At 31.5% G+C, this 12,652-nt stretch overlaps 1 protein-coding gene across 5 annotated transcripts in view; it reads right to left on the bottom strand.

Annotated features, from left to right (window-relative positions):
• LOC100115677 (relaxin receptor 1) overlaps window positions 1-12,652 on the bottom strand; it is a 276,876-nt gene that overhangs the window by 157,505 nt on the left and 106,719 nt on the right. The window contains exon 1 of one of the 5 annotated variants that reach the window (XM_031926775.2): window positions 8,347-8,731. The exons of 2 other annotated variants lie outside the window; for them this stretch is intronic. In XM_031926775.2, the coding sequence (XP_031782635.1) occupies window positions 8,347-8,434 (88 nt within the window). In that variant the 5' untranslated portion in view covers window positions 8,435-8,731. Of the gene's footprint in view, window positions 1-8,346; window positions 8,732-12,652 lie in introns of those variants that run through there. 2 more of the 5 variants (XM_031926776.2, XM_031926774.2) reach the window with 2 other exon arrangements.

The following is a 12,652-nucleotide window of genomic DNA, read 5'->3' as shown; positions in this document are numbered from 1 at the left end:
TGAATCAAAAATCGAAATTCACTAAAATGCTTGGCATGTGTGCCGTCGTTGTGTCAGCACTATGACAATTCCTATGACAGCGTTCATGCCCTTTCGCGTGATTTATATATATATATATATATATATATATATATATATATATATATGTGTGAGTTTTTAGATATTAAAAGAAGGTTTAAAATACTTTCGTAATATATGCAAGTTTGTTATAACAATTAACATAATATTTTAACGACCCAATTTCCACGACCTCAAGCAATGCATCATGCATATTCATTGCGACCAAACTTCTATGACCATAATAAATATTCAGTTGAATTAACGCTGTTTCTAGGTTTCACAAAGCTTAAATTCATAAGCAAATTAAAAAAAAACTTTAAGACCGACTTTTGCGACCTTAGGCATACGTATCGATTGCTACCAAATTAACTGCAGTTTTACGACCTGTTTTTCACGACCCTAAGCATTATACAAAAAATATCGATTGCAACTATATTCCCATTACTATCCTAATATTATGGTGAATTCAAGCAAGCATATGTTCTCTTTTTTTCAAAAAATTAAACAGTTATTACACTATCTATTACGACCTACTTTTCACGGCCTTCAGTATGCTTCTTAAGACATATATAGATTAAGTGGCTTTTGATAACCCGAAGATTATATTCTGAAATAGAACATCTAGACCAAGTAATCACAAGAACATGGATATCAACTTAATCCTCGCACAGTGTATCGACCGGTTTTTCACGACCTTGAGCATTACGCAAAACATAAGATTTGCAACTGCATTCCCATGAACATGCTTATATTTTGCTAAAATTAGGCAAGCCTAAGGTCTTGTTTTCCAAATAATTGAATAAGTTTTACACTATCTATTGTAGCACTATTTCCACGACCTTTGATACAATTCTTAAAACAGAATAACATCCAATTGATCTCATAAACTTTGAACCAACTTTTGGCGACCTTAGGCATACATATTGATTACTACCAAATTAACTGCAGTTTTACGATCTGCTTTCTACGACCCTAAGCATTACACAAAAAATATCGATTGCAACAAAATTCCCATTACCATTTACCATTACTACATTAAAACAAGTCTATTATATCAACTGCGTTAGTCACGCTTTCACGTACCTATCTGAAAATATAAACCCACGTGATTTTTCAATTTAAAGATATACTGTGTTTATGGTAGAAACTTGGTCGTGACGAGTGTCCCAGAATAATGTATGATGCCATACATCATTCATTCACCATTCAAGGTGAATACACTCTCCATTTTGTTTTTTTAGGTCATTTTCTGTAAATAAATGATTAACCATGTTTGTGTGTACATTTTGACTTACATCTTTTATCCACCATTCCAGGCAATCATACACTGTTCCATTTTGTTAATTGGTTTATTTCCTGTAAATAAACGATGTACTATATTTGCGTGGCGTTAATGTTCATATCATTAACAAAACAATTCTATCATTTCAACTGCGATGGACTCGCTTTCGCGTAACTTTCTGGCAATTACAACCCATGAGATTTTTTAATTCAAAGATAAACTGTGTTAATGGTAGAAACTTCGTCGTAATTAATGTCCCAGAATTATGTACGATGCCATACACCATTCATTTGCCATCCAGTGTAGTCATACACTTTTCCATTTTGTTTATCAGGTCTTTTGCTGTGAATAAACGATTAACTAATGTACGATGCCATACATAATTCATTCGCCATTCTATGTAATTATACACTTTTCCATTTTGTTCATCAGGTCTTATTCTGTGAATAAACGATTAATCATGTTCGTGTGGCGATTTTAACTTACATCTTTTATCCACCATTACAGGCAATCATTCACTGTTCCATTTTGTAAATTAGGTCATTTCCCTGTAAATAAACGATTTACCATCTCGGCGTGACGATTTCGTCTTTGCGTGTGCAATAATAGCTTTGCGTAATGAATAACGCAATTACGGTATCATTACCAAAACCATTCTATTATTTCAACTGCATTAGTCACGCTTTCACGTACCTTACTAAAAATAAAAACCCTCGTGATTTTTCAATATAAAGATAAACTGTGTTCATGGTAGAAACTTGGTCGTGACGAATAACCCAGAATAATGTATGATGCCATACATCATTCCTTCACCATTCAAGGTAATCATACACTTGTCTATTCTGTTTTTCAGGTAATTTTCTGTAAATAAACGATTCACTATGTTTGTGTGGCGATTTAGACAAACATAATTTAGCAACCATTCCAGGCGATTATACACTGTTCCATTTTGTAAATTGGGTCATTTCCTGTAAATAAACGATTCACCATCTTGGCGTGGCGATTTGGTGTTTACGTGTGCAATAATCGCTTTGAGTAGTAAATAAGGCAATAAAAGTATCATTACTTAAATAGTTCTATTATTTTAACTACGATCACGCTTTCACGTACCTTTAGGAAATAAAAACATACGTGATTTTTCAATTTCAAGGTAAACTGTATTTATTGTAGAAATTTGGTTGTAACAAATGTCCCGGAATAATGTACGATGCCATACATAATTTATTGGCTATCCTATGTATTTATACACTTTTATATTTTGGTAATCAGGTAATTTATCGTAAATAAACGATTTACCATGTTCATGTGTCGATTTCAACATACATACCTTATCCACGATTCCAGGCAAAAATACACTGTTTCATTTTATTATTCGGATCATTTTCTGTAAATAAACAACTTACTATCTCCTCGTAATTATTTGTTTATTCGCGACTTCAATTACGGCTGTGCGTAATAAATAAGGCAATCAGACATCATATATTATTAAAAAATCTTATCATTTTAACCGCGCAATGGGGTAATAAGGTATGCTTAAAATGTATAAGATAAAAGACACAATTAATATGCATTACAAAATACTGAAAGTCGTGAAAAATAGGTTCCAATTCTTGGCTGCGATAAATTTTATGTTCGTCAGTTCTTGTATTGTCAATCTTACGGTTTTCAAAAGAAATTTTCCCTCACAAACTGCAAGACTCAGCAAAATTCTATACTTATTTGATTAGAGAACTAAAGGTCGTGAAAAGTGGGTATTGATGAATTTTGTCAAAATTGTTCTTAATGTGATAAATAAAATTCACAGCTTTCCCCTGCTAAATAACTGCAAATTAATGGCATTGTCGTGGAAGTTTGTTTGCAAATAAAATGCATCACAGAATACTGAAGGTTGTGGAAAATGGGTCAGAATACTTGGCAGCAATAAATTATAGTATAATATCACTTCATTTTAGATTATCGGAAAGTGTGCTTAAGTATATATGATTACCAAAAAGTGTAGTTAAATACCGAGGTCTTCCGGTAATTACCAAAAAGTCGATAAATTACCGGACACCTCGTGTATTTGCCGATATATATATATACTGGAAAACCCACTTAAAGGTGTGTGTGTATATATATATATATATATGTATTACGTATCTGTTCTTTAAAAACAATATAGGCAAAAATAACCTTATACTTGCGTTAAAACGATGTCGCTGTTAGCCAATTATAACCCAATATTCTTGGCTTAGATAAACTAATTCGACACTTATAAGCTTATATTTGGGTTAAAATTGGTTACGATTTCTACCAGGGTGCCTGCTGATGTATAAGGCGGTTTTTGATACATAATTTAATAATAAGTTTTGGATGGTTTATTGCCCAGAAGTTTGCAGATCCGACTCTGTTTTTTTTATTATAGAATACGAACGCTGTATATATATATATATATATATATATATATAGCGACATCGTTTTAACGCAAGAATAAGGTTATTTTTGCCTATATTATTTTTAAAGAAGTGATACGTAAGAAGAGAAAGTACAGTTTTATTACTAGGGGTTTTTTGGGGTCGCTGAACACGAATATCGCGACGGCAATACTCTCAGAAGTACCTAGTGCCCAGGGTAGACAGTATTAATGTCGCCTCCTGGAGTTTCACGGAAAATAACGACATATTTCGTCGAGACTTATTGATTGGGGGTTTTTGAGGTCACTGAATACGAGTAAAGTGACGATAACGGCTTTCTAGGTACCTGGTGTCCAGGGTAGACAGTATCAACATCGTCTCCTGGGATTATCTTCAGTATAGCACCATATCCATGCTCACTGGCCCCAGAAATCCGTGAGTAACGTATTCACTTAATTACTATCAAATTCCCACAAAACTCCAGAAGATGACGTTGATACTATCCACCCTGGGCACTAGGTACCTCAAGGAGCGTTGATGTCACGATATTCGTGTTCTGTGATCGCGAAAACTCCCGAGTAACAAGTTTTGGCTCATTATGTTTCAATATCTCTCAAATCTCCAGGAAACGACGTGATACTGTCCACCCTGGGCACCAAGTACCTAGGAGAGCGTTGCCATCACGATATTCGTGTTCTGCGACCGCAAAATCTCCCGAGTAGCAAAACTGGATAAATATTTATGGAGTTCTTATTTATTGTCTCTTTCACTGCACTTTATATAGGTTATGATCGCATTCGATGCGCATATTAACTCATTATAAGCTTAAAATTGGTTAAAAATTGGGTTATTTTTAACGAAAGAAATAAGGTTATTCTTACTAAGCAAGCCAACGCCTAAGCTAATTCTTCTACCAGGGCAGATTATACTGAATGACTCATATACCAGAAAGAACAAGTATAAAATAAAAATGTGGCTATCTCGGGGTCAGCCGATAGAAGTGAATACTAAAATAGGTAGACTTTATTTTTGCTTCCTCCTAGAGGAAGCTTTACAATAGTAAAATATTCAATTTCCCTAAAACTCCGTACAAACGCCTTTGGAGGTGTTTAAAGTTTGAATCATGCGTTTTTAGAAAATGTCCGTGTGGATGGGTGTGTGCGTGTCTGTGTGTGTGTGTGTGTGTGTGTGTGTGTGTGTGTGTGTGCATACGTATACCATTATGATTCTGGAACCACGCGACCGATCGTAATAAAATTTGACATGCATATATGTTTTCTGATTCTGAACATTTTATGGTCATATTATAGCCATTTTTCGATTTTTGAAAAATTATTTTTGCTTTTTTTTGATGATATGATTCTTTCAATGTATTCAACAATAGTGAATCTAAAAAAGCATAAAGTTAGCTACTTTTTCCCACAAGATTTTCCAGATTGACCGTTCCTTTCAATTTTTATGATCAAAAAGGTGATTAAAAAAAATTTAATATCTACAAAACTAAATTGTCGAACTTTTTGAACAAAATTATGACAATAGAAAACAATAATATCTATTTGTTGTACAAATTTTAAACCATTTTGATGACTAGTTTTCGAGCTAAAAATCGAAAACTAAAAAAATGGGTTTTCTATGTCGTACGATTTCGGGAGTGAACAAGCTTTAATTAAGTTGAAATTTTGAGAAAATATCGATCTTTCGATTACCTCGACTAGGTTCTTTTTGCAGCTTATAAAACCGTTTAGTTCAAAATCAGGATTCAAATTCTTTGTCTCTCACCCTGTATACGCTGTATAACTGAAAATTACTATTTTTGTTGAACCTTCTAACTCGCTAACTAAAGTTTAGAATATTTTAAGAAAATTCATGATTTTATGAGGTTATGAGGACCCTATGGTATTTAAAATAATAAGGTTTAAATTTGTTCATGAAAATTATATGATTTGATATAGTGACGGCTGCTCCTTCAGTAAAATAATTAAGATTGAAGAAAGTATTTTAAAAATCATTAATATACTGTATATTTAAACAAAATTGTATCTATTGGAACTATACATTTTTTTGGAGGAAGCTACGTGCCAAAGAATTGGCAGCGGTTTTTTTAATAGGTGAAATAATAAAAATATAAATATCCCCTTTTCACGTAAAAATGTCAAAATTTTCGTGAACATGCTTCTATAGCTCGAACCAATGTATGCTACATGAGTCCATAAAATGAAAAGTTATCAGGTAGAAACAACCTACATTTATGTTTTTGCAGGCAAAACGATCTAAGTCCATTTTTGTCTATAAAATAATCCGGGATAAATAAAAAGCATTTTAAAATTAGTCTATAAGTTGACAATAGCTATGTCAAACATCCTTATTATTTTTGGATGTCTGTTGTACGTAATGATTTAAGGGGATACCGTCGCCAAGCTGAACGCACACTGCATCGTTAGCGATTCGATGCCCCGCAAAGAGTAGTGTTGGGAACTGTTGATACGGTTGATGAATTTATTTAGAGCTTAAGAGGATGTCGTCGTTAAAAACACTGTTTTTCCATTACGTATAACTTTTTTAATTAAGCTTGTAATAAAAAACTAAGCTTGTAGCGCTCTAGTATTATGTTTAATAAATCATTATACCAAGGGAAATTTCGATGGAACGCTTAGTTTTTCTAAAACCTTTGAAATACAAACAGATGTTTATGCGTACTCACGCGATTACAGCGCTAACCTTAAAATCTAATTTTACATTAAACTTTTTAAATAAAGCTTGAAAAACCGAGTCTGTAGCGCCTTAGTATTAAGTTTAATGAATCGTTCTACCGAAGGAAATTTCGATCGGACTTTTTGTTTTTCTAAAAGTTTGGAAATACAAAATACCCCATGGCGGATTTGCGAAACTTTAGCGACGACATCCCCTTAAAAGGTAGTTCCTAATGCACTATATAAGCGCAATATTGCGCCCTGATTCGTATGCCACGATCTTACGTATCAATTCAAACATTAAAATCGCGATTTCTCAAAAACACGAAATGTGACTTGTCGATTATTCCCGCGATTAATCGTGCGACTAATCGCGTCGATAAAGGTTCGATAAATTAACGCGATTAATCTCGTGATTATTCCCGCGATTAATCGTGCGACTAATCGCGTCGATAAAGGTTCGATAAATTAACGCGATTAATCTCGCGATTATTCCCGCGATTAATTACGCGAATAATCGCGCGAGTAAGCGTACGTCTTGTGCGGCGAAGAGAGCGCGATGAAAGGAAGAGAATGAGAGGGAGATCTTCTCCTCCTGGTGTTGGCTTTTTTCGTGACAGTCGCTTTTTTCGATTCATTCCCCGGTCAGAATGTGTACCTAGCAAGCTTATAAAAGTATTCACTTTAAAAATACAAGATTGGCTTAGGAATAATGAATAAAACAAACACTACAATGAAAATAGGTTGCCAATTTATTAACTTGTGAGTTAAATCATCAATATACAACCAAGATCAAAAGGCACGCCAGTATACGAACTACAACAGAAAAATACAACCCTCATAGAAAAAGAAATTAACAATATTAAGTATGGATCCAGAGAAGACTTAGCATCGAATAATAACATAACATTAAATGGTAACGATAAAAATTTTTAAAAATAGATATTAGAAATGGTAAAGATTAGAAATTCAAAATTTATAAACTGAGATTTTGAAATGAAAAAATTTATAAAACAATAATATTGAATTGAAATACTTCGAAATGGTATATTTGCGGTTGAAATACTGCAAAAGGAATATTTTTAGTAATTTCAAAATTTTGTTTTTCAAAATTATACCTTTCCAATATTTTAGGACTCAAAATTGTATTTTTCGTTAAAAATCAATTCGTAATTTTCTCTTTTAAAATCTTTATTTTTTATTCGATTATTACAAATACCTTGCTCATGGGAATATCTTAAATTTTATATTGATAAATTATAGAGTCTATATTGGTAGTTTAATATTTGACAGTTTTTGAAAGATCAATGCAAGGCGATCACAATATTTTGATATTTATATTAATTTTTTTTTTTTAACTTGATGTTTATGATACGATGGTCCAGTTTTTTCTTTAAAGACATTCCTAATTTGCGATAAACAGAAGATAACATCCAGCAATCAAAGTAATATAATTGCGTTAAGTTTTTGAAGCAATATTTATGTACGTAATTTATGCACAAACGCGAACCTGAAGAATCTCAAAATTCGAAACATCCTCTACTGTGGACATCTCGATCATTTCTTCTTGTTTTAACCAATCGCATTCGATTCCTTGCAAAAAACACAATATTCTAGACCCGGTGGATCTCATGAATCGTGTATATACGTAAAAAGAGATCCATGATCCAGCCATTAACACGATTAAAATGCAATAATTGATTCTTGTTAAATGGTTACGAGGATTAGAAGAATTAAAAACAATTAAAATGTGATTAAAATCCATCAGATTTAATCGTGTTTAATCTTCAGCTATTATAGCAGGGTATACTCGTACACAATAATTTTTTTTATTGCAATTTAGATTTTAACGAATAAGAAAATGCAAACTTGATAATAAGCATCGAGCATACATAAATGTGGGTGAAAAAAATACTCTTACCTTGATTAAAGTAATACATGAACGCCGCTAGTAAAACGAGAGTGGCGATCAAGACTGCACCTATGGTGGCAATCTGTTTGTACCTCATAGTTGCATTTCAATATACTTGCGGGGTCTATTAATTGTTCATTGCGTTTTTTCGCTAGGCTTGCAGAAAATCACATTTCTCATTTAAATACTAATATAGCTCATCTATGCGAGAAAGCATTTCTATTTTATTTTTATCAACGATCGCGCATAAAACTAATATTTATTTTGGCAAAAAAAACGAGCAAATTTATTTTGAATATGAAAAAAGAACAGTTCCAGTTCGCCCTGTGCAATCAGGCAAATCTCGGACCACTGGTTGCATGCGCGATTGACTACTTGTTATAAGAGCTGTGTCGAGATTCACACGCTACCGGCGCGCGCAACTACCAGACTCTATTGGTAGGTATATCTGTATACCGAAAGTCATATATTCATGTGTATAACGTTCACGCGCGCAAGTCGAGATTTTGTGTCATTAAGATTGTCCTTGTACTCGAGCCGGGGCAGGCCAGATCAGTTGCTGGCTGTGTGCAGCTCGAGTCCACTTCTCATGACTTTAATCAATTTTCCGAAAATTCTTTACACTAAAAATTTGCCGTGCATGTTCCTGTTTTTCAACCAAGCTGGATTGATAGCTTATAATTCTGTAGTAGAAATAGCAATACAACTCAATTATATTGTGATTTATAAATACAGATGATTACATGTTTATATTTATCGGACAAGGCGTAAAAAGGAAATGTAATTTATGACAATTGATAGTCACGTGAAATTTAAGTCATTTAACATGTGCATTGACATTCTTTATTGCCTCAATAAAATGATACATTATGACGATCAAGCTGTTGTAATATCATGGCAAAACTTGAGTTTGATAGCAAAATAGAATTTTTTAATTTTTTCACTCAAGTTTTTAATTCGAAGATTTCGCATTGTACAAGAATGTAGGGATGAACTATAGTATATTCGTAAGATCATTTGTAAGAAAAATTAGAATATTTCTTGTTTTAAGATTGTATAAAAAGGAATCAGAAAAATAAAATTCAAAAGAATAATAAAAAAGCTATCAACTATTAACTTTTATATTTAATTATTTGTCATTTATTAATTTGCATAGTATCTCGTGCTAAGATTATCATGGCAATTCAATTCGTATTGTATATAAATTGACGGCCTAGTGGGATATAACCTGACTAGTTGTAAACCACACAAAGCCAGCGCAGTTTCAAAACGCAGCCTAGAGGTGACGGTTACATCGAGAACTTTTCGCTAAGTTTATTAGGCCACCGAAGGAGCAAGATTGTCACGGAGATTTTAAAAGTATCAGGTACAGTTATTGTAGTAATTATGCCGATTTAATGGCAGTTATACATAAAATTTCAAAGTAACATAAATCTAAATATTTTGCTTCCTTCCTAAGGAAGCCTTGTAATAGTTATTTTTGGAGTTTGTGTAAAAACATGTGGGAAGTGTGTTTTGATGCATTTTTAGTCGAAAAATGGTATTTTTGGAAAATGTCCGTACGGATGTATATGTATGTGTGTGCGTGGGTGTGTTCGTTCATATACGCTTGTATCTCAGCTTTTACTCAGTGGATTTTAATCCACCAAGACTAATTTTTTTGTTTTTACTAGTACAAAGTCCGTTTTTACATTTTGTGGGCGAGTTTTTTTATGGTGATTTTTTAGTTTTGAGATTTCAGTTTATTCTAATAAAGTTATTGAAAAAGTTAATAAAAGTAAATTACTTGTTATGTACCTAAAAGAGAATGAAATTACACATCTTTTTACCGCGGAAAATTTATATCATCCGTTCGTCGTTCTTTTATTATACAATATAAATTGCAATTTTTTGAAATTGTTTTAACTTGAAAACTAAATGTTAAATCTTTCTGAAAAAAAAACATGATTATTGAAAGTTATTGGGACTATATTCCACTTTAATTTTGAGTCATTTCATGGTGCAGATCCTGAGAAAAACATCAAAAACTGAAAAAAGTCGTTTTCTACGTGGCGCGATAACTGGAGTAAAAAGGCAGTTTAAAATTTTGGATTCTGTTAGCATTATATAGCACCTTAATCCCCTTCTTTCGGTTGTTTATGATATCAGTGAGTTTCAAAGATATTAAGCTTCAAATTTTTTTTCTCACCCTGTATACTTTGCATAATTGAAAACTGCATCGCTTATATCTCAGCTTATATTTAATGGATTTTAATGTACACTTAGGCTCGTTTTTTTTTCTGTTTTTGTTTTACCAATTCATTAAAAACAAGATTTGCAGTTATGTGTTTTTTCATGGCGATTTTTCGATCACTAGTGATTTTAGATGCGTTCCGCGAACTATCCTAACCATTATAACTCGGAAACTAAATGTTGAACTATTCTTTAAAACATCATGATTATCGAATTCTAGAAAAAAAACTTAAGTAAAGTAAAAAGGTTAGGCGAGTTGCATATTATCATGCATGTCAATAAAATAATATAACATAATAATATAATTTTGTTTACTATGAAATTACAGATTAAAAAAAAATTGAAATCAATAAAAAAGTCAAGTTTCTAACCATATTATTTTATTATTCATAATACAGCAAACAAAAAATCATTGTATTTAATTGAGGGTTGAGTCAAATGATTGCTAATTTAAACTTAAGTAATATATTGATCAATTACAAACAACTCTCAAAATACTACGTAACTTGCCATGCCCTTTTCATTTTATTCATGGTGATGTTATGTCTAATTTGTAAGTGCAACTTTCTGCATATTTTATTTGTGTACACAAACTTATAAAACCATTATTTTTTATAATGATACATATCTAATATAGATTACTAATTGTAATTGAACAAAATAGTATTTAATACATAACATATTTTCCTTATGTGAAAAAAATATATAGAAATTTTAGTCATGAAAATTTTATTCATTTTGAAAAATATGTATTATTCAGCAATTTACAAAGTCTTTGTAAGAAGTTAAAAAACATTAAGGTAGTTCACCGGAATATTTGTTTTCTTAGGATATCGCTCAAACTTTCTTTACATGTTCAATTAAGTGTCCTCTACAACGTGGTATTTTTTTACCCCCCAAGCGACATTATTTTTAGAGATGTTGAACCTTGAAATTTTGTATTTTAACATGGGAAGCCTATACCGAGTCCGAATTTTGAGGATGTTTAGTTGAATTGCGAAGCGAATTTTATTAGAATATTTTTAAAAAACTAGCTTATGATGTAAAATAACAGTACAAATCATGGAGAAAAAGTTGGATAGGGCAAACGAGGCTTCTTTTTAAGATACAACCATTCAAAGTTTTCATCCCATGCTATCAGTATATCTATAGAGGTGCGCAGTGTTTCTCCCTCTCACAAGTTTTGAGAGTATTTTGTACAATTTATATCACCATTCTAATGTTTGATACTATGAATTATAAGGTTTTGACATTAGATAACACTGTATAATATTTTAAAAAAGAAATTTTCTAATAAAACCCCTAATTGAGCACCACTGCAGCCGGTGAAACTACCTTAAAAACAGTGTGTGTGTGTGTGTCTATATATATATATATATATATATATATATATATATATATATATATATATATATATATATATATATATATATATATATATATATATATATATTATATATATATATATATATATATATATATATATATATATATATATATATATATATATATATATATATATATATATATATATATATATATATATATATATATATATATATATATATATATATATATATATATATATATATATATATATATATATATATATATATATATATATATATATATATATATATATATATATATATATATATATATATATATATATATATATTATTTATATATATATATTATTATATATATATATATATATATATATATATATATATATATATATATATATATATATATATATATATATAGGGTGACCCAATTTAAACGGGCACCGCTCATAACTCGTCAGGGACAGCCACAATCGAAAAAATGGTAGAGACCAAAGTTGTAGGATATCGAAGGGGCAACCCGATGGTGACCTTGGATTTGACCTTGAACGCGTTTTTCAAGCCATTTGAAGGTCAACTTTGGATTTTTAAATAGGAACCCCATTCTTTTATTGCGGGAATGGAAAGAGCGGTAAATTTTACGTTCAGAATGGTATGTTCGGTTGCGGCACTGAAGGTCATCTCAATGTCCTGCAGCCAGAATGAAACCCCGCCTACGTAATTCCTCTAGCAACGCC

Source organism: Nasonia vitripennis, chromosome 3, assembly GCF_009193385.2.
Source record: "Nasonia vitripennis strain AsymCx chromosome 3, Nvit_psr_1.1, whole genome shotgun sequence".
NCBI lineage: Eukaryota > Metazoa > Arthropoda > Insecta > Hymenoptera > Pteromalidae > Nasonia > Nasonia vitripennis.
Note: the sequence above shows the minus strand (reverse complement) of the source record. Positions and strands in the feature narration are given on the sequence as shown.